The following is a 23,023-nucleotide window of genomic DNA, read 5'->3' as shown; positions in this document are numbered from 1 at the left end:
CACATCTTGCTTCAGGTGGAAGGAAGTATCTGTTGGCTCCCACTCCTGGTGTGGTTGTGCTGTTCTGGACGTTTGCTGGAGATCTCTGAGGATTTTGGTGGGTTCTGAGTGCTGAACCTCCGTCTAACAGTATCCACCATGCTGTCTGAGTCAGTGCAGATGAGGTATGGTTGTTGAACCTGGATCCCTGTGTTAGCTAATTATCTCATTAAGTGAGTAACATGACACAAAAACTACACGTTCTTAATGTGCAAAGACTGTCTGTGCACAGGTGGAAATTTTTACTATTTATGACTTTCTCCCCCATGCTTGATTGCAAACTAACACAAGATACTTTGCTGCTACAAGGTCTCTTCCTGGGTGAGGATGATTTTAATCCCATCTTGCTGTCTGGAAGAGGAGTTTGAGGTCAGTCCACTCTGCCATTGGACCTGGCTTGCCGAGCAAGTTCTTCAGTGACCACGGCAGAAGCTCAGCCTGTCCTGCTTTGGAGCGGGAATCTGTTGGCTTTGGCTGCTTTGCCTAATTGAAAAAGTTGGTATTTCCTTCAGATCTTCCCTGTGTTCTAACATGTTACTTATTCTCTAAGAAGTCAGTTAAACTTTATCCAACTTTAGAGGCTATAAAGAATGAGGTTATTTTCTGCCATGACATATTTAAGCTGAAGCTTCCCAAGATATAACAGTTTTAAGAACTGACATTTCATTTTGAACACCAGCCTGCCACCCACTTTACTCCTCGTGACAAACTGTCACTGTGCAGCACAGTAGTTAGTTGGTACCTGAAGTGCTAGAAAATTTCCAGGTTGTGAGGATTGTGCTGTTGGCAGGGTGAGATGCATGGCCACGTGGGGGTCCTGCCATCCTCCAGCAGGGGACTGTGGGGGCCAGGGCCGTGCAGGGCGAGCACCATCCAGGCCGGACCAAACTGTCAGAGTTTTCTGTCCTTTCCACAGATTCTTAGTGTTTGCCACTGGTGTTAACATACAGAGTTCTAGAGGAGTAATTTAAAATGAGGGAAAATATGCTGTTTTCTCTCTAATTTGCCCCTATTATCGAAAGGGTGTAGGAGAACCATTTGATTTTAAATAAAGCAGCCGCAGCCCTGCCCACTTTTACAGACCACGAGAGGAGGTGCATTTGTGTGCAAGTGGCGGGTGCTGTGGTGTTTCTTACTCGACAGGACTCTGACTGGACTCTTGGCACTGCATCTATCTGCGACTTGAGCTTCAGAAGCCAGGGGTCCTGGAGTTAGGGTCATATTCCTATCGTGGTCTCCTCACCCTCCAGCGACTCTCTGGGTTTCACACAGAAGTTGTGTTGGGACCCCGTGGGCCCTCAGAACCTGGGTGTGCAGAGAAGGCAGGGCAGCCGCAACCCTCTGAAGAAAAGAGTGGCTGCACTGCCCCTGCTGGCTCCGTCACGGACAGGTGCAGAGTCCCAAGCCGAGCTGGCTCCTCTACCTGCCTGTCCTCGTGTCTCCTTTTTGAGGACTGGGCTCCTTCTTGTGTGCTCAGGTCTCTACAACCTTGCTGGCCTTGGCTCTTAGAGCCCACGTAGCAGGCTCGAGGGGAGTCCTGCTGATGTGCAGTGTGGTTCCCGGGCACAGGCTGGGCCTGGCCTTGCACACGGGGCTGGCCGCAGCTCTGGCTGGTGTTTCAGGTTCCTGACTGGAAACTTGCCATGGTCACAGACCCCATCATTTTGATTGGGGGAGGAGGGTGCATTCTGCCGAATTAAGGATTCTTTGCTTCACTTCAGACTTCTGCCCAACTGTCTGTAGATGCAGTGTTACTTTGCCTCCGCGTTGTAAATTTCTTGTGGCAGTCTGTGTTTCCCTCATTTTTGTAAACTGGTTTCCTCTTATTATCTGTGGGTTGAGTATTTTGGCTGGCAGAGTGGCACATTTTTTGTTAATGATAGTTCTGCTTTACTAGGTACTCAAACTTCTTATTTCAGTAAATTGCCAAAAAATGAGCAAAGCAAAATAACTTGAGCAGACAACACCTTAGGACAGTGCTTCCCATTGTCAGGCAGGGACAAGTGACGTGCAGCTCCTGGGAATCCGATTGAGGCTGCCCGCAACAGGTCTCCTGCTTTACTTTAAAACTGTGATATTCCATTTTGTCTGCATTTTAGGTTAGAGATATTTTCCTCCACACAGTCAATTAGCTGGAAGATGTGCAGTGTTTGGCCTGTGGTTGTGTCTCCTCTGGTCCCCACCGGGTACCACTGCGCGTGGACACACTTGTGTCTGACCACCTCTTACACTGAGACAGACACTCCATGTCCTGGAGCGTCTTTGTGTGGATTTGTCTCTGGTCTGTGGTGGCATGGTAAGTAGGAAAGCTTTGTAAACAACCTTTTAAGGAAACACATAATAGTTACTAATAAGCTTTCAAAAAGATGTTTGTAGGCCCTTCTGTAGTAAGAAAGGTCTTCAAAAAGTTCACAGAAAGATTCACTTGTCTTTTAATTCTGTTTTTCCGCAAACTTTTTGAAGTGCCTTCATGTAGTGTTCTGGTATCATGAGCCGGTTTGCAGTTAGATCCAGAGATTGTTTAGCTAAACTGGTGGAATGGGTATGTGAGTGGTAGATGTCATCTGTAAACATTTTTAAAGTGCTTGAAGTCCAGGGGATTTCTGGAGTGATTTGTTAAAACTGTATACATGTAAGTTTTCTGCACTTTTCTCTGTGTGTGCTCAGCTCTTTTATATGCACACACATACAGCGCTTGGTATTCCAGCTGCTCCCTAACTAATTCCTACCTGACTGCACAGACTCCAGACAGCATTTGAGCTTCAGAGCAGAAAAGCAGTCCCCTGGACCCCCCACATCACTCCTGTTTAGTTCCATGTATGCACCAACAGGAAAAGTGTGGAAAGGAAAACCAGGTTTTATTTTAAGTATGATTTTTAAGTGTATACAGTGCCAGTTTATATCTAGAAATGGTTGATTTAAAGACCAATGAACAGATTTCCTTAAGTGTCCTCTACATCTTGGGTCTGATGGGTGGGCATTTTCATATCTGTTTATAATGCGCTGCACGTAGTGTATCATTGAGGTGACTATGCTGAGCCCTTTAATAAGACGCACGTGCCCGGGGTCCTTCTGGAACCTTGCTGCAAGGGCTTATTCTTCCGCCATCCCTAACTCCCCAGGGCCCTTGTTGTTAGAGCATTCTTTACATCCGAAGCATAGTTAATCAGAAAGGAGCTCTGCCGTGAGGGCCATCTCCAATGACAGTACTAAAAAAGGGCACACCTCGTGTTCCAGCGGACCCCACCCACGACGTGAGCAGGACACAGTCTTTATGGAACGGGGCTTCAGATGTAAGCAGTCTCATGCAGAATTTCTCCTCTGTTTGTGTCTGCATGTGGTTAGGTTCACAGACATTAGCGACAAACCGGGGGGATTGTCTCCCTTCTCTTCAGTGGTTTGTGTGTCGGGCCGTGACAGGAGGTTTCGGGGTGGTGTTTTTGAGCAACTCTGGGATCCATTCAGATTGACCTTCCCGGTGGCAATCCCAGTTTTGTGTGGTGACCACTTCATTCCAATTTGAGCCCTTTTCGGTTGTGGGAGCACAGTGAACTGGCCACGTGTAGACTTTTTTGGATGTGACCGGGGGGAGTCGAGCTGGGGTGATCCCGTCCCTGTGTGCCATGGGCGGGGTCTTAGCCACTGACTTGGGCTTCTACCCGGCATTTCCCTTCTCAACTTTGACACTCGGCAGGGGGTCAATCCCATGCCCTTCCTCCTCCCACCCTCCCATGGCCAGGTTCATGGTTAGGTGGTAGGCGGGAAGTCTTTTCTCTCTTCCAGGGTTTTGACACATACATTTTCTTCTTTCTGATTAAAACATTCCCTCATGCCTGATCTTGAGGTGGGCTGAGCTTGGGTACTGAGGACGAAAGGTGCGTTCCTGATGCCTTTTTCACATTCTCTGTTCAGCCAGGGGATCGCAGCACTGGTTTCCATTCCATAGTGGCTTTGTCGAGTGTCTTGTGCGCTGCTGCAGGCAGGCAGGCAGCTTCCTCCTTTCAGCCCATTTCTGGGCATTCCCTTCACGTAGGACGCTGGCAGTGGAGACGGGTGAAAATGAGAGGTACACGGGCTGCAGAGCTGGTCCTGGAAGGACAGTTTTTAGACATGTGTGCCAGGCCTGGAAAACTACAAGTGAGGGAGAGAGAAGACAGTTTGTGTCTCTGGGTCTTTTGCTTTTAATACTGTGGGAACTGGCCTCTGGCGCCAACTGCTTAATTCAGAACATTGTTATTTAAACACCATTCATGTTAAAAGGGAGATGAAAGGAAATCCACTTCATTTTTTCAGAGGTCTCCAAATAGCCATGAAAATCCATTTTCTTCTGCCACCAATTAATGTCAGCCCGTCTTGTGGCTTTAGGTGGATGCCTTGAGGATGACGCAGGGCACTGGCAGTGAGGCTCTCCTGCACTGCCAGACTGTGGATCTGGGTTCGCGCTTCCTGAGAGTCAGGAGGCAGGAGCCAAGGGAGCCCAGCTGCTGAATCATCAGGTGCCCTCGGTACGGGCAGCGGTGTGACCCCCACGCCAGCTAGTCGTGCCTAAGACTGTGGCACTCTCAGCAGTGCGGTATAACGTCATGTGGATTAATATCCAGAATGTACAAGGAACTCAAACAACCCAATAGCAGAAAAATAACCTGAATTAAAAACTGGCAAATGAGCTGAAAAGATACTTCTCAAAAGAAGACAAATGGCCAATAGGTATATGAAAAACTGCTCAACATCACTAATCAGGGAAATGCAAATCAAAACCACAGTGAGATATCTTACTCCGTTTAGAATGGGTATTATGCCCCAAATGTGGGCAGGGTTGTGGAGAAAGGGGAACTCTTATATACCGTTGGTGGGAATATAAGTTACTACAGCCATTATGGAAAACAGTGTGGAGGTTTCTCAAAAAGCTACAAGTAGAACTATCATACAATCTAGCTACGCTGCTGCCAGGTGTATCTCCAAAGAAAAGGAAATCGGCAAAGCAGAGGGACACCTGCACTCCCATGTTTATCACAGCTCTACTCACAATAGCCAAGATTTGGAACCAACCTAAATGTCCCTCAACAGATGACTGCACGAGGAAAATGTGTGCGTGTGCGTGTGCGTGTGTGTGCGTGTGTGTGTGTGTTCACTGGAACACTTCTTGGCTATAAAAAAAAAAGATTGAAATTCTTCTATTTGCAGCAGCATGGATGAGCTTGGAGAAAATTATGTTAATTGAAATAACTCAGGCACAGAAAGAGAAATACCACAGGTTCTCATCCATATGTGGAAGCTAAATTAGTTGATCTCATAGATATAGAGAGTAGAGTAGTGGTTATTAGGCACTGGAAAGGATAAAAAGGAGACGGAGATAGGGAGAGGGTGGTCAGTGGGTACAAAATGGCAGACAGGGAGAGTCAGTTCTAGTGTCCTGTAGCACGACACAGTTAACAATTATCGTATAATTTCAAATTGCTAGCGGAGAGGATTTTGAGTGCTCCCAACGCAAAGAAATGACAATGCTTGAGGTGATGGGTATGCTAATTACCCTGACGACCATTTTCACGCTGTACACATGCACCCAAATATCACGTTGTACCCCATAAATATATACAATTTCAATGTGTCAAGAAAAAATAAACTTAATTAAACAAAAGAACCCGCCACTGAACTATATATAAAAAAGGAAGATTGGCTAGTAAACATTATCTACTAATAGTTATAAATACAGAAGTCAATTTATAGTTTAAGAATATGAATATGTACTGTTCCTGAATATGTACTATTTCCTACATGAATATGTACTGTTTCCTACATAGAGAACTAAAAAATAGCACTCTTTTGTTAAAAATAATTTTAAAAAACCAGTATGTGTGTGTACCCTGTTGTTACCGCTTTGGGTAAACATTCAAAGAATTGGGCTATTGCCCTCCATAGGACGGACGATCTGGTCTAATTCTAAAAGTCCAAAACAGTTGGTTTTTCCACATTGTTCTGTTTGGCAGATTTGAAACCAGCTCGTTTGGGTGTGACAGGGACACTTTGCTCCCATTCCTTTGGTTTGGCTCCACAGGGCCTCTCTGCTCCAAGTGTGTCCCTTAGGTTCCAACTGGCTGCTTTCCTGGAGAAAGGCCTGAGGATTCCTGTTTCTAGGGCAGCCCCTGTCTTGTGCAGCTGTCAGCCTGTGCTTAGGGGGAGAGGTGGTTGTTGGGTGTTTTCATCTTTGGCTTGGAAGGCAGCACAGCACACCTTTCGCTGGAGCTGATTCTGTTTTCCAGCCCCGAGACTTGTGTACACACCATGACCCTGTTTCTCATGGTTGTGGTTACAGCCTCCCAACCGCCTCCCCTGTCCCTGCCCTTGACGTTCTTGTTCTGGGCGTCCGTGTCACTAGCTGCCCTCCCGCTCGCATCCCCACGCTTGGTTGTCACTGCTCCAGGAGCTGCCGTTGCAGCCTCTCACCTTAGACCCGGGTCCTCCCGTTCCTTCAGTTCCTCAAGCGCTCCGGCACCTCCTCAGGGAAGCCTTCCTGGACCCCCTGCTGCAGGCCCCGTGACCTCTGGGGTTCCCCTCCTGAGCTCTCACTTAGTTGTCACTGCAGTTAGATCATTTATTCAGCAAATATTAGTTGAGCACCTAGGAGTTGCCAGGCAGTGTTCTCAGTGCTAAAGATACAGCAGGAGGTCAGGGAGGACAACTCTGGGCTGAAGAAAATAGGAATCCCTCAGAACGCTGACTTGAAACAAACTGGACTTCTTCTTTGTCAACAAGCGGACATCTCGCGGTGGATGGCAGCCGCTCATGGCTTCGTGGCTCCCGGCTTCGTGGCTCGCAGCGTCAGGGCCAGGGTCTCTCCAGGCTCTCAGGCTTTCCCTCATGGTCACCAGATGGCTGCACAGCCCAGCCATCACATCTGCCATGTCCAGGAGCAAGGGGAGGGGATGGTGTCATCTGAGTTTTTAAAAAGTGTTGTTAAAACAAGAGCTCTCAGCAGACGTCTGCGTACTCATGGGCTGGAGCCGTCGCATGCTGGCTGCCATGTCCATGTCGGCGCTTCCATTCCAGCGAAGGCAGCCAGGGCACGGCACAATGCGCATGACATAACTTCATGTCAGAGGAAGGCTGCGGAGCACAGTGAAGCTGAGGACGAAGGGGCGGCGGTGACTGTGTGGGACGGCTCCTCTGAGAAGGTGACGACGGAGCAGGCCGTGAGCGAAGCTCGGGCCACTGCGCTGACACTCGGGGCCTTTCTGGAGCTGACGTGGCCATGGGCCCGGAGCAGGGCAGTGAGGGCAGCACCAGTGCGGGGAGTGGGGTCCTGGAGGGTCACACAGTTCAAGTGGGGGACGCGGGCCTTTGCGGGGTGGGGTGGTTAGGCCGTGTCTCTGGGGTCCATTCTCACCCTGATGGGAGTGAAGGGGACACAACCTGATGTGCTGGTGTGTCTTCATTTCATCAAAACCTTTTCTTAACTCACAAAAAGTTTCATACCTCAGTTTTAATTTTACACAGAATAGCATCAACAGTTGTTTATCTTACACATAAGAGGTGATAAAGTCACGGTGACAAGGAAACTTTGCTGTTATCCTCGTACCTGAAGTCAACAGTGTGACGGGTTGGATTTCGATAGTTTTTTCTCCTTGCAAAATACACTCACACTTACTGTAGAAAACCTAGAAAACGCAGATAAGAAAAGAAATATTTTAAATCATCCTACCCTATCTCTATGGATTTTTAAAAAATAAACCTTGATTTTGGAATAATTTTAGATTTATGGAAAAGTTGCGAACCCGGGACAGAGTTACCTCTGAGGGTCATTTTTCCCTCCGCAGGAGACTGTGCTTGTCTAGTTCCAGCTTCCAGCACCTTCGCCCGGTGGCGAATGGTCAGGGAGTGCTTGGGTATTTGTTAGCAAGTACTCACTGGCGCTTGTTTATTGCCCGTTAGGTGCTCTCCCTTCTGCTTCTGCCCTGGCCGAGTTCATTGCCATTGCTCAGGGGTTATGTCCAGTCTCCTCAGCGACTTCAACCCGGGTTCTAATCCATTTTCTGCACAGCTGTGGGCAGGAGCCTACAAAATGCCAATAGTATGGCTCTTGCCCTCCTTGAAAACTCTGGGGCTTCTCAGGGAAGAGGCCAGACTGTGCGGCCACAGCCAGAGCATCGCTGTGCCCCTGTCTCTCCAGGGCACACCAGGCCCCACCGTCTGCACGCCCAGTTCCTGTGCGGGTCCTGGTTCCCCTCCACCTGCCGTTCACGAGCATCTTCTTTCTTACCTGGCTGGCTCCTTACTATATAGTTCAGGTCTCTGTGTAGATGCCATTTTCTTTGGAAATTCTCCCCTGCCCATGCTGTCCCCAAAGTGTGGCTCTGCTCCTTGCCTGTGGTGTCCGTAGCCACCACCTGCCCCGCAGCAGGCATGAGTAGCCCACTGGCTCTGGAGTTGGCCCTTGGCCCAGTGCTGTCAGTGCAGTTCCAGCGAGCCCGTCTTCAGCGGGCCTCATCCCTTCCTGGGCTCTTCTTGGCACGTGTGGACCTGGCCAACAGCAGCTGAGCTGCCCGCTCTGGGTGGTTGTCAGGAATTGGTGATGATGCTGGGGTGGGGGGATTCATCGTGGAAGGCCAGTGGTGGGTGGTCCTGACACCTTTCTCACTGGGCTCCGGAGCATGGCAATGTCAGGAGAGGGTCTGTGGTTCCCACACAGCTCTTGGGGGCCCCTGTCCAGGCGCCATGGCCACCAGCTTATGTGCGCTAGGCATTGTGGCTTTCACGCCAAGCCTCCCACCAGTCTGGGTCCCAGACTGTTGAAGCCCCACTTTTCTTGCTGCCCAATTTCTCGCCTCTGCAAGTCACTCCTGGTGTCTCTGACACCCCCATATAGTCGGCAGGTGTCCCCCCACCTCTCTGACCGCCTGCTGGCCCAAGGGACTTGTCCTACACCTGCTGGTTCAGCCCTGGTCTCCTTGTCAGCAGACACTGCCCACCACGCGAAATGGCCTGGAGCACCTGTTCTGGAGAGACATTATCTGTGACATGTTGGGATTCAGTATTAGACTAACTTTTCCTCTGGCCTGTGGAAGGACTCTGTGCTAGGTGCTCTGTTTCTAGGAAAGAAACCTGTGGGCCGGTTTCTGTGGTGTCTCAAATTCCACTTCTGGCGGTACTGATATAAAATTATGCTAAAATTGCCACTTTTCTGTTTTTGTCAAAGTAGCAGCCCGTGGGTTATGGTGCATTATCATTGACTAGCTAAGTTCTGCTAATGTGCTTAAAAACCCAGCGGCTCCAGTGAAAATACAGCCTGGGCAGGCCACATCTAGAAAGAGCTTTGCTATCCATCTGCTTGAGGCTTAGTCTTAGGTGAGGTGCTCCCAGCTAATCGTCATGTTCCAGTGAAATGAGGTGGGTTTTATTTCGATTCTGTTTAAACTGTAAGTCTAAGGAATTTACTTTCTCATACTTTAAATGACTAAATGACTGGCTGATTGGATATGGCTGGGAAGTAGAATGTGTTGCTCATTCAGGAGTCAGGTTTTGAACTCATGGACTATTCCAGTTATATACCCATTGCCCTTTTTGGGTTCCTGGTGTGATTTGTGTGGAGCCTCCCCTGTCCCTCTCTGTGCCTGCTTTGTGGTTAATTCAGTGTGTTCTTGCGGCCTCAGGTGGCCCTTGCTATAGTCAGGGGAGCTGGTTCTTAATGCACTTGGACAAGGGGCTAAACCTGGCTGCTCAGGCTCAGGCCGTGAAGCTGGGCCCATGTGCTCGCTGGTGCTCGGGTGGATGGTGCCTGACCTTGAAGGTCCCTTTGGCCAGCTCAGAAGTGGAGGAGCTGGGGTCATTGGGCATTGCTGGGTGCAGGTGCTAATTGGTACAGAGATTGTCATTCCAAGTCAGGCAGTTCACTTGGCCATGCCAGGTTCAGCTAGGAGCCCTTCCTCACTGTGTACCTGGCTGGTGGCCTCTCTCATTCAGCCTTTCTCAGTGACAGCAGGGCTGAGCCTTGGCCCCCTCCCCTGTGGGGGAGTCCCTGTGCCTCCTTTGGCTTGCTGGCTTCCCCCTCAGTTCCTCCTAGCCTGGCCCTGCCCTTCTTCCTGGCCTGTCTCTGCACACGCGGCCATGTTCTCCTCTGGCTGATACCTGGATTAGGGACCAGGTGTGCCCGAGCAGGATGGGGCGCCAGGCCCCCAGCCGGTCACGGTGAGTAGTGTACAGAGCCCTGGCCGTGGCCACCTCCACTTACCTCACAGGACGGTGCTGAGGTGGGTGGAGTCAGTAATAGGAGTCCTATTTTATTGATGAGAAAATGGAGGCGTGGGGAGAGGCGAGGACAGTGACGTCCAGTACTCCTCCTGGCTGGGCTGCTCCCCAGTGAGTGTCTGCAGTGCTGCTGGGTGCACATCTCTTCTTCTGGGGCCAGCCCTGCACTCTGCCACTCGGGCACAGACACATGCCAGCCAGGCCCTTGTGCCAGACCTCGGCTCCTGCCTGGGGCTGGAATCGAAAGCAAGTGACACAGAGGCAGGGCAGCAGAGGATCAAGGTGGCCATGGCCAACACATCCTGTTTCCAGGGGCAACAGTGGCAACGGTGCCAGCTGCCATGTCTGCTGTCCCTGCTTCTCCCCACAGATGTTTCCTGAGGCTTGATGTTGGCTGTGGTTGGATTATGGCCAGTCCTGGTTCCTGCTGTTTTCTGAGCCTGTGTCTCCAGCCTTCCCAGAAGTTCTGTGAGTTATGGAACAGCCTTTCAGTAAATTGCTTTTGTGCTTTAATTAGCCGATCGTGGTTTCTGATGCTTGCCATTAAGAGCGCTGCCTGGTGCTGGGGCTCCTGGTTTGCCGGGTTCCCTATCTGAGCTCTGAGCTCAGGCCTCCTGGCTCTGGCTCTGGCTCTGCTGGGAATCAGCCTTCAGCCCAGCCCCATCAGGGGTCACAGAATAGAAAACATGGTTCCATGGTGGACTGCACTTGAGAGAGTTAAACAAATGTAAATTGGGTTCTTTACTGCAAGCCTGCTTGTACCTTTTAACACGCTGACGTGCAGGGTGAGTTTCCAAGAAGGGACCAAGTGTCCACGTTACTCACTTTGCCCCCAGAACCCTGTTCTCAGAGCAGTGTCTTCTGCAAACACACTTTGGGAAATGCTGTCATGGACATGCGCATGGATGGTGGGCAGAACCGAAAATTCGTTTCAACAAATACCTCATAAGCCCACCTTCAGAGGGACACCAACTCGGGGCAGCCGGCTCCTTGCCCCGAAGCGTCTGTGCAGGGCTCGGGATGAAGGGGGATGTCTGCAGGAGTAGGGGCGTGGGCCAGCAGGGGCATGGGGGCTACTGATTGTAGCTCAAAGAAATGAGGGGAGGCTCCCAGGGCAGTGGGAGAAGGGGTGGCAGTCGCTTTTGCAGAAGGGGCAGGATTTTGATGGTATTGGATAAGATGTTTGGGAGAGGACAGGGTACTTCGGGTGACAGGAGCAAAGGCAGAGGGCATTGGTTATGGTGTCCGTTCTGGCACAGATAACAGCATCCCACATCCTGTTGAGTCCTTTCAAGATGCCAAGTCTTTTACATATATCCCCTCTAATCATTGTGCTGACTTTGCAATCTAGATATTATATATCCTACAGATAAAAATAGTTGTTTAAGTGAAGACAGAGCTTAGGTGACTTTCTCAAACAGACCAGTGGGTAGGAGGCCACGGTCTACGTCCCCTGCCTTTATCTGGTCCCTGCCCCACATACTGGAATGGAGGCAGGCAGCTCCTTCCAGAGGAACCTCTTTGCCCTTCCAGGAATCTTGTATTTAATCCTGTAGGCAGTAGATGCCCTTGAAGGCAGGCCGTGTGAGGAGTCTGATGTGGTCAGAGAGCCTCTCTGGCAGGAGGCTGAGGTTTCCGAGCAAGTCCCACATTCATGCCCCGACCACTGCAGTGGAATCCGTTTCAAATCCCCATCCATGAGCACTGAAAGGGAATGTTGAATAGGGTGGCCCTGGCGTGTGGCAGTTTATGATTGAGTCTTGAGAGCAGTGCTTGAACAGAACACTTGGGTGATTTGGGGGCCGTTGCCTGACCTCTTGAAGGGATGTAAACGCACCCCTCTCCTCTGGCTGTTGGAAAACAGATGAGGGAACCAATGTATGGTATCAGAAGCAGGGGGACACAGAGAGAAAGAAAGAGAACTGGGGCTGGTGGGGCTGGTGGATGTTTACGGTGCAGGAGATGCCAGGCAGCGTGGTGAGAGTGGACAGGCAGGGAGTGGATGTGCCACTGAAGGCACAGAGTCACAAATCTGCAGGCTGCGGGTGAGGACTTAGGGCTGCCACATGTAGGGCACAGAGTAGGAGGGGTGTGAGTAGTCTTCGAAGAGGTTGGCAGACCTTTGCTGTCAGGGCCGGAGAGTAAGTATTTTAGATTTTTGAGGGCCACACTGTGTCCCTCACAACTATCAGCTCTGCCATTGTATCACAAGGCTGCAATAGACTGTGTGTACACAAATAAGCGTGGTTGTGTTCCAGTAAAACTTTATTTACAAAAACAGGTGCAGGCCAGATTTGGCTTTTGGGCTGTCATTTGCTGACCCTGCTCTAAGCCCTTGATGTAGCCAACAGTTGACGTGTTGTTCTGCAGAAGCCATGCAGGCAGTGGCTGGGTTGGAGTGGGAAGAGCCCGGGTATAGAGGGGGCCACAAGGAAGGTGCGGGCCTCAAGGTGAAGCTGTGACCATGGAGGACAGGCTGGCCGCGCCCTGAATCACCATCCTCTTGCCTCCCCCTGAATCAGGGTGATTTCTATAAAATATCAGTTTGTCTAAACCCCACTACTGGCTTATCACCTCTCTGAATATATCTATTCTTTCTTCTAAGCTCTTACTGTGTTGCCCCAAATTAATATCTATCAAAATTGTTAACATGGAGGATACCTCCAGAGGATAGGTTTTGTACATGTGTACATTTTTTTGAATGTAATTAAATATATATGCTTTCCGTAGCATTAGTGTTTTATTCCAACATCGCATCACCTCTCCCGAACCCCTACTAACGCAGCTGCCCCATAAGTGCTGAGCTGAATCTCACTCCATTTCTGCAATTCACTTATACATGCCTTATTTTTAAGTGTACTTGATTCAGAATACTGAGTGGTTTGCCTTGTTTTCATTGTCTATCAATTGACTAATTAAGCAAGGTTAGGTTAGGTTTAGGTACTGTTTAAAAGGACCTCTTCCCAGTTCAGCTCTTTCAGCTGTACACTAGTTAAAAATAGATGAGAAGACTAGGGATATAGTAATTTAAGGAAATAAAAGGACAGTGTAATATCGGTTGGCTGCTCTAGGTAATTATGGTCATTTTCTGTCTTCAAAGTAACTGTATTGTAAAAAATGACACATTGTATGATTAAATTCCAAAAATGGAGGGAAAGCTTTGGAATATATTTTGTGCCTTAAATAACTGGTGCTTTGGTGTGCTTTATACCTGACTCAAGTCTTCCACATGCACTTTCTCATGTGATTCAAAATTGGTTTCTCTTTAGGTGCTTGGAAGAATGGACGAGACCTGTGAGATAAAATACAAAATGCTGGACAGCCCTCTGGGGAAAATAGAGATATCTGGTTGTGAGCGAGGTCTACATGGGATAAGGCTCCCTGGCACGAAGACCCCCAAAGCTGAGTAAGTGCGAGTCCTGCGTGGTACCCATAGGTGGTGTGTTTAAGAGCAACAGAAGCAGTCAGCACGGTGACTGCTTGTCTTCCGTTGGTCACGGGTAGCACATGGCCTTGTGCGGCCAGCCACAGACATGAGCACCTGCCTGCACGCAGCGTGCCGTGATTGCTCTGTCTTTTTCAGCATCTGTGCCTGTTGCCCAGGAATCCCCCAGCTCCGGTTAACCACAGGGACATAACCTTTCATTAGTCGCTGCAAGACGTTTGATTAATGGATACATTTACAGAGGAGTTGATTGATTATGAGCATTGAACATTTTGATTCTTCAACAGATGTCTCTGGAAATTGGGAGACAGGGAGATGGGGGTCTAATCTTGATTTTTAAATCAAGACCAGCCTTCCCTGTTCACCAGAGTCTGCCAGGTGAGCTTCGTCCTGATGTTCTGAATGCTCCATCATGGGCTCCACGTGCCTTCTCAAAGAGGTTGGCAGGTTGCTGGCACGTGTGTAGCTGAGGACAACCCTGCCAGGAGAAAGGGCAAGAAAGTCCCTTTTTAGCATGTTAGAGTGTTGCCATGTCTAAGAGGACACATGTCTCTTTCTTTTTTTGAATGATCCCCACTATATTTCTCTAATTGTAAAAACATAAAACATTTAAAGTGCTTTTTAATATTTTGCTCTGAAATGTACCATTTGGTTTCCTCTGTTCATTGATCATTAGGAGTTGTATTAAAACTGAAATCCTTGTTATTTCTGACAGAAGGAGGAAAAACCACCACTCCGTTGCTCAGTGTTTGTCTTATTTGGCTAATAAACACAATGCCGAGAACATTAGATAAAGAAAATACATAAGAAACATAAAAATTGATTTTAATGGACCCCTGTCAGAGGCAGCCATAATGAGAACAAGAGCAGTAATAAATACCAGCGTTCGCCTCCACTGTCGAGAGTTTTCCTGTAGAGCTGCATGTTACAATCAATATAGTCTTTTTTTAAGGCCAAAAAATAAGCAAACCTTTGAACTATAAGAGTACACTCGTCTCAGTTTCTATGAGAACCATCTGGCTGTAGTGTTCAGAAAATCACAGGCACCAAATAATTTGTCGGGGAAAATGTCATTTCGTCTCTTAGCATGTTCAGTTGTACAATAAATCATAGAAATTATGTTTTTTTTTTTCTTTTGGGGAAAAAAAAAAAGTAAAGGTACTCCTTAGAGTGAATTTGGGGAAGAAAGAGTGAAAAAAAAAGAGCATTGTAAGATATGTTAGGTTAAATGCCCAATATGGATTTTGAGACTAGAATGCAGGCGAAGAGGCTTGATTTTGAGTGTCTTCTTTATGAACTTTCTGAACCAAGTGAAGATCAGGTTCAGCTGTAAAAACAGAGCCTCCGAAGAGTGGCCTCGGTAAGAGGCAGCTGATTTCTCTTGTGAAGAGGCATTTGCAGAGTGGAGGTCGGACCTGGCGTTGACGGTCCTCGGAACGGGGCTCATCCCAGTTACCCTCCAGGAGGGCGTAGGGATGTCAGGTTGTCATCCCTTCGTATTGGCTAAAATCAGGCATTCTGTGAGGAAGGAAGGGTGGGAGATGGACTCTTGGGGGGCAGCCAATAATATGTGTGTGTGTGTGTATATTGTTAATTGGGGGGGGCACTTAAAAGTTTGAGAATACTTCAAAACATTTGTGGAAAAATAGAATTAAAAGATAATGCAAATCTTTCCATGATCTTTTTGATGTACTCTCATAGTACAAAAACTGTATGGTTACTTAGGATTAAATTTTTAATATTTTGTCACTTTAAAAAATTGTAGTAAAAATTACATCGTGAAATTCAGATTTTAAGCGTACAATTCAATGAGTTTTGACACAAGCGTGCAATTGTATAACCACCACCCAAACCAGGTACAGACCATGCCGGAAAGTTCCCTCGTGCCCTCTTAAGTCAGTCCTCATTGTGGGTCCTTGTTAAAGCCTCTGTGTGGATGTGTGTTTTCATTTCTCTTGAGCCGATTCCTAGGTATAGAACTACTGGATTGGATGGCGGATGTGTGTTTAGCTTCTTAGGATGTTGCCACAGCTTTTCCCAAGGTCGCGTCCTACAACGCTCCCTCCAGCAGTATGCCAGAGTTTCAGTCACTGCAGCCTCTTGCCCTAATTCCTTGCTGCCAGCTTTTAAAATTTTAGTCGTTCTCGTGGCATGAGGTATTGTCTCATTGTAGCTTTAATTTGCACTTTCCTGATGACGTATGGTGAACACCTTGTTGACCATTTCTGTATTGTCCTTGTGATTGTCCACTCAAGTCTTCCGCCCATTTTAAATTGGGATTTTTTGGTCATTGATGTGTGGTTCTGGACGCAGTGCTTTGTCAGATGCACGTTTTGTTTGTTTTTTTTAAGATTGTTTTGCCTTCTATGTCCCTTAATTTTGCATATTACTTTTAGAATTAAGGTGTCAATTTCTGCAAAAATTCTTGTTGGGATTTTGATTGGGAGTTCATTGAACCCACCTGTCAATTTTGGGAGGGTTGACATCTCCTTAACAGTGAATGTTTGAATTCGTGGCTGTGATTGATCTCCGTATTTGTTTGGGTTCTCTTTCATTTTCCTCTGCAGCGCTTTGTAATTTTCGGCATAGAGAACTTCAGTGTCTTTGGTAAAGTTGATTTCTTAAAACATCGTTCTTGATGGTGTTTTAAATCAGTTAAAAACTTTAACTTTTAAATTATTGCTGCTGGTACGTAACAATTGATTTTTGTATGTGGATCTTACATTCTGTGATCTTGGCTAAATTCCTGTGTTTGTGTTCAGGTCGTTTTGCAAGTCCTTATGATTTTCTATACAAAAATTCATGAAGTCTGTCTTTATGCCTTTTATTAATTTTTCTTTTATTGTGCTGTCTAGAACCTTCTAGTGTGACATTCCGTGAATATTGTGACAGAGGATAGATACCCTTGCTTTGTCCCCCGTGGAGGGGAGCTTGCAGTAAGGGTGGCAATGCCTTTGCAGGTTTCATAGTGTATTTTCTGACTGAGAATGCTCGTTCCATCTGTTGAATTTCATCAAATGATTTTTCTGCATGTATTGACACAGTCAATGATTTTTCTCCTTTATTCTTTAAATGTGATGGAATAAATTAATTGATTTTGGAATTTTAAATCACTCTTGAAATTCCGGGTTGTGTCACTTGGTTTGTTATATACGTACGTACATTTTACATATTGCTGGTTTAAATTCGCTGTTGTTCTGTTTAGGGTGTATGTGTTTAAGTCCATGAGGGCTGTTGGTCTATAACTTCTTTTTCTGTTAATGTCTCTGTCAGGTTTTGGAATTGCGGTTATTTTGAAGACCTGAAATGAATTTGGAAGTGTTTCCTCTTCTATTTTCTAAAAGAGTAATATGTGGGATTGGTATTATTTTTTCCTCAAATTGTTGGATAAATTCACCTGTGATGCCAGCTCTGGTGTTTTTGTGTGGAGAGCCTTTCGATGAGAAGTCCTTCTGTTTAGTAGAACGAGGTGCTGCCCTCACCCCCTCAAGGAGCACTCTCCCCCAGAATTGGCCTTTTGCAGGAGAGCCATTTGTGACCACCAAGGCTACTGTCCCCTGACTACTGACTGACAGAGGTTTCGAGCAGCGTGTGCTGCAGGGTCCAGGTTCCTGTTCTCACCCTGCCATTTAAGTGCTTGTGCGTCCCGGGATCATGGTTATTTCCTCTGAAGCCCTGCTGCTTTCTTCAGTAAATAAATTGCCATTGACCACTGGTGTCTGTCTTGAGGGGAATTCCACTCGCGCTCCTGTGAATCCTACGACACTCCTGTTCCCCACGTTAGTTCATTTTCCTTATGGCTTCCTGCAGCGATGACTGATTTATTCTCTCGTGTGGGTTATACTGCTCACCTTTCCTTCCCTGAAAACGTTTGAGGAAAGAACATCAGTTTGGAAGGTGGTAATAGTAATAGTCTTAACTTTGTAACTTCCTGCCAATATCGTTTCCATTAATGATTATCATATTCAAGGGTATTTGGGTTTTTCGAGAGCTTGGCCGATGGCCCCCCATGCTATGTTCCTGTGGCTGCAGAGGCTTGACCCCGAGGATGTTCCCAGCAATGTGTAAAATCTCGTGAGAAGCCTCGTGGTATACGTGTTTATTTTTCTAATGTTTTTGGCACTCGCTTACTTTTCCATAAAGTTGATTGCAGCGTTTGATTACTTCAAAGAATGGACTGTACGACCCGGGTCATACTTATGTTACAAAAGTAGTAGCGGAAGGTCTTGGGGGTCTCGGGGGCTGAAGGGAGCACTTATCAAGGGTTTACTTTCTATCCTTTTATTTTTTCATGTAAGACTTTTTAGAAAAATACAAGAATGCAATCCTGAAAAAGCTTATATAGTTCAATCAAACTAAACCACTGTAAAACTTTTTGTACTTTGAAAATTTTTCAAGCAGTATGCAGGCTGTTTTCTACTCCGTAGGGTTCTATTGTGTGTCCTTGAGGTCGCGATTTGTCGGCAGCGTTTGCAGGTCTTGCCGGGCCGCTCTGGCGTTGAGGCTGAGCAGGAGCAGGCAGATCGGGCCTCAGTCTCCTCTGGGGCCTGGCTGCTGGTGGGACAGGGCCTCCTGGCACAGTGCCCCTCTGGGGCACGTGAGCACATCCTGCAGGGCCTCTGTGATGTGCCCAGGAGGGAGGCGTGCAGCACGTTGGATGTGCCTTTCAAACAGGCACCACGGAAAGAGTGAAGATGCCTTTGAGACCCTCCTGCGGGCAGCTGGTTGTGCGAAGCCACGTCAGGTGCTTCCGTCTGAGCAGATGGTGCTTGTCAGTTGATCTCGAAATACTTGAAGGAACTGAGCTGACCATCAGGAGCCCAGGAGGGTTCCCCAGCCTGCTTATAGATGTTTCCTAGGCTGGCCTGTGCCAGTGCCTGCTCTGACCCCTGGTCATACCTCTGTGCAGGTCCGTCTGACCATTGCCAGCTCGGATAGTTCTCAGGGACCATGGGCCACAGAAGCCTTTCTGAGAAATTTATAACTTTGTTCTTTCCGACAAATTGGGAAATTTTAATACAGACACTTGCAGCACTTTGTTATAATTGATGTTTCAAGGAGGGGAAGAAGTTGTTCTTGATGACAAACACTTAAAGAAGCACTGCCAGGAAGAACATCCAGAAAACGCGCTCTGCAGGACTTTCACCTGCAGCGCGTTTAGCTGTCTCATCGCTTTTCTTCAGTATTTGAAATAACGATTTGTGTTGTATGTGCTCAAAAAATGTGATTATTTTCCTTTTCAGAGCCTTCCTTAAGGAGGTCTCTTGAGTCAAATAAGCATGTTTCTGTGAGGAAAACTTGCCAGGCTCTCCCTAGCTTTATAGAAATCGTCTGTGTTTTAAAATGAGTGCCTGGGTCCCCCACGAGCCTGGAACGGCTCGTTCTTGCTGCCACAGGCCCCTCGATTCCAAATTTGCAAGGCCTGCAGGGGTGTAGGGCCTCGCCTCCCGTTTCTGACTAAGGGGTGGACGATCAGCCGGGGATGGGGAGCTCTCTCGTGACTTAGGCCATCGCTGGCACAGACCACGTGTGTGCGTCGCTCCACGCTAAGCACTTGCAGCCAGCGTCCCTCAGAAGTGGACAGTGGTGTCGTCTCTCGGCTTGGTGGCTAAGATGACAAGCTGAGAAGCAGGCGTTCCTTCCCAGGTCCGCAGATCCTCCTGAAGAAGTCCGTGTTCCATGATGCAGTGCCACGGTCGTCGTGAGGTTCTCGGGCAGCTTCTGATCTAGGAAATAAAAAATAATCAGAGCATGGCTTTGCTAGCTCGTGTCCTCTTGACTTCTCCCCCTCAGGTTTCTTTGAGAGCCTACTTTGCTGATTCGTCACTTACCTGGGGTCGGGGACAGTGGGGTAGCAGGCAGTTGGACGCTGTGTAAATCAGGGGTTCTGAGAGTCCTTACGCTCTGGACCCATCTGGGAAAAAGCGACGTCGGTGTCTTACTCCTGTCGCTTGTTGCGGGGTGTGGGGCGATGGCAGCGGCACGCTGCATACCGGCCGCGAGTCAGCAGCCAGCGCCTCACCACCTGGCAGCCTGCCAGGACCCTCGGACGGGAGCCGAGCGGTTGGATGACAGCTGCCAACGTGCGGGGTCCGAATGCGGACCCGGCTGTCAGAGCAGAGGCTCTTTTGAAAGTTTCCTGCATTCGGAGTAGAAAGAGCACCTTACAGGAACAGAAGTAAATGTGTGAACCCAAGCAGAGGAAGGTGGATGTGTTTGCCCTTGTGGCAGGAAAACCGTGCATCACTTTCCCCTTGGGGCGCGGGACCCCCTCCACTCACCCCTGCGCGGGGAAGGAAGGACAGCAGCTTTCCCAGGCCTCCCGCCCCCCGGCCCCTCACGCTGCCGCAGAAAGCTGTCCCTTTTTCTCGTGAGGGGGAAACACGGAACTCGGCACAGTCCAGCCCCAGTTAAGAATTACGCTGTATGACACGCAGTCCAGAGAAGATGACAACCCCTGAGGTGCAGCCGTTGAGTGTAGGCGCTGTCACAAGTTGATGTAGCTGGCGTCCAAGTTCTCTCATGGTGTAAGGGACACCGTTTCCTGATTAAAATCTTGGGCAGTTCCAGATTCTCTCCAAACAGCGTCGTTGCCCCCGAGTAGAGCATCTGGTGTCACGTTGGGCCAGCTCTGAGGCCCATGGGACCTGAGTGTGCACCCATGCACAGAACCCCATCGGGGTTGCAATCCTGCAGTGGCTGTTTCTGATGGGATTAGGCAAGCCAACAGTGCCCTTTCTTGGTGGCCCAGGTGGCCCGGTGGAGCTGGTCCCTGGTCCTCGCTGCCATGCGGTCCCACCTGCTGGTCGGCATCCCGGGTGTGGGGTCTGGCCTCACCCCGGGCACGTGCCTTCAGCTGGTCTCTGCTGGCTCTCGTAGTTTTCTCCCCATTTCGGTTTTCTGCTTCTCATTAGCTGTGGTCTTGAAAAATTGGTTAACAGGCTTGTTCAAATTGCGTGGGAAATGAGGTTAAATAAACCCTGTGAGAAAAACGAAGTGTGGAATTTATGACAATATTGTAACATCTATTAGGCCATTTCATTTCTCCTGGAGTCTCTGTTTTTCCAGAAGAGGCTGGATTGCTGGAAGACAGGCAGACATCAGGGAAGTGGAGACTTAGGGGAACAGACACCTGCTGGACAGTGCAGGCCTTGTGTGATGAGCTGTCCACCCGTCACAGCACTCAGTCCCTGGGACACCTCCTAAAGTTGTTGGGACTCATGTCACTTTATCAATAAGAGAAGAGAGGTGGGGTGAGGACAGGCAGGTCACAGGGTCTCAGGAGGCAGACTGGGGGGAAGTGGATATTCCTCTGCTTATTTGAAATGTGCACCAGAGACTATGACTCAAGGAGCTGACCTTTGTCCCTCCTGAGGTCTTTCTTGACTCTCCTCTGGACAGTTCAGGAGCCTCCGGGACGGACCATCCTGGCTGGGATTTGGTCATTTAGAGTTCTTGTCAGTGTCGTATTGGGTGCCTGAATGTGAACATCTCCAAGGTAGAGTGTGCTCCAGGTAATGTCTGATTTGGAAATTCAGGCTCACATCTTGCTGTCGTGGGAATAAAAAAGATACAGTGATGTCTGCTCATGGTTGTCTTTATTCTCCTGCCTTACGCACGTCTGTCGCTGTAGTTTGACATCGCGCTCATGCACGCCCGCTGGTATTTACGGCATGTCTGATGGTGATGCGCCCACTTGGTAGGGGAAATGCTGGCGCTGCACACGGACAGTGGTGGCACTTGCTTAGGCCGTGTCTCTGGGGCTGTCCTCTGCACCACGGTTGCTCGTCAGGACTGTCTCCCTCTCTTTTCGTGAAAATACACCTGTATGGTGTCTAAGACCCTCGACACACACTTCTCATATTTTGCCCTTGGAGTTTCCCGAGTGCTTTGTTATCGTTCATGTCTCTTTAATATCTTCTGATATTTAAACTGCCTACAACTCGTGAATAATTTTCAGTTTTTGTTTTGCAAATATTAATGTCATTTAAGCTCTACACTCTCAAAATGAACTGTGTTTGTTAAATTTATTTCCTTTAAAATTGTATCAGTAATTAGATCAGCTCCTTGATAGTAACATACAGGAGAGCTCTTGCTTGCTGATCAGTTCAGAATTTAAATTGAGTTAAAGGTTAAATGAGTTTAATTTTTGAATTGAACTGAAGCATTGTCTTGTAGCAGATTCATCCAGAATTTTTATTGCCAGTTGCTCTATCAAGTGACAGAAGTGGTCTTTCTCTGATCAGAACACTGGTGAGTAAGTTTAGGGTTCCGTGGGATTCACTCGTTTATTCATTCATTCTCTATAAATATGTGTGAGCCCTGCTACATGTCACAGGCAGTGACGGACCCTTCGCCAGGCACTGGGGATGATACAGATGGGAATGTGCAGCCCCTGCCTGCACGGAGCCCACTCAGCTCAGGACACAGGCACAGTGGACAGCGAAGCGGGTTGTCACACGCACTTAGAGAAGACAGGAGAAGGCATGGGCAATGCAACCAAGGGGACTGACCGAGTTGAGGCATCTCTGGCCTTGACATCTGATCAACATCAGGAGAACGCGTGGCCCGGCGTGGGTGGCTGCCCGCCCAGACAGTGGTGCTCTCCCGGGCCAGGGGTAGATAAGCAGAGAGCAGCACCAGGAGAAGAGACGGTGCTGGAGGAACAGTCTAGCAGGTGGGCTGGCCAAGAAGAAGCTCCCACAGTCAAGGAAAACAGAGACGGAAGAGGAGAGCAGGGAGAGGATGGAGCTCAGGAGGAGGAAGAGGAGGGAGCTGGGTGTCGTGTTGGGGTTGCTCTGGGCATCCCGTCCCTCAGCAGCAGACCCTGCGGTGTGCAATACTGACCTCAAGTTTTCTTCAGGCTCTGAAATAAGGGTTTCTTTGCACCTGGTCATCTTTGAGACCAAACTGTTGTCCCTCGTTATTTTTGCAGCTTTGACTCTTGGATGCAGCTGCGTGGTGTCTTCTTGCCCTGTGTCTGAACTGGAAGTGGTTCCTCCCACTAACAAAACAAATCAAACCCAGTGTGGACGTGCCACACCTGTGGTGACCCGTGGGGGCGTCCCATTCACACCGATGCCCATGTTCTAGACTGGTTCTTGGAGCTTTGTGTTGGGGCTGGGTGGGCGGGAGGGAGAGCATGTCTTTCCCAGAAGCGCGTTTTATCACCTTTGAGAATTCTTAGTTTCCGTCTGTTGGGGAAACTGCTTCAGTTTCCTTCTAGACTGGGCCAGGATCTCTGAACAGACTCGAACTCGTGGCTGCCGCCCAAAGGCAGCTGAAAGAAGAGTTCCA

At 48.5% G+C, this 23,023-nt stretch overlaps 1 protein-coding gene across 1 annotated transcript in view; it reads left to right on the top strand.

Moving 5' to 3' along the window:
• The window catches only part of MGMT (O-6-methylguanine-DNA methyltransferase), a 283,705-nt gene that overhangs the window by 49,441 nt on the left and 211,241 nt on the right, over positions 1-23,023 (top strand). Inside the window, exon 2 of the mRNA XM_008575131.1 lies at positions 13,551-13,687. Coding sequence (XP_008573353.1) covers positions 13,563-13,687 — 125 coding nt within the window. The 5' untranslated portion in view covers positions 13,551-13,562. The remainder of the gene's footprint in view (positions 1-13,550; positions 13,688-23,023) is intronic.

Source organism: Galeopterus variegatus, unplaced genomic scaffold (genome assembly GCF_000696425.1).
Source record: "Galeopterus variegatus unplaced genomic scaffold, G_variegatus-3.0.2 Scaffold1144, whole genome shotgun sequence".
NCBI lineage: Eukaryota > Metazoa > Chordata > Mammalia > Dermoptera > Cynocephalidae > Galeopterus > Galeopterus variegatus.
Note: the sequence above shows the minus strand (reverse complement) of the source record. Positions and strands in the feature narration are given on the sequence as shown.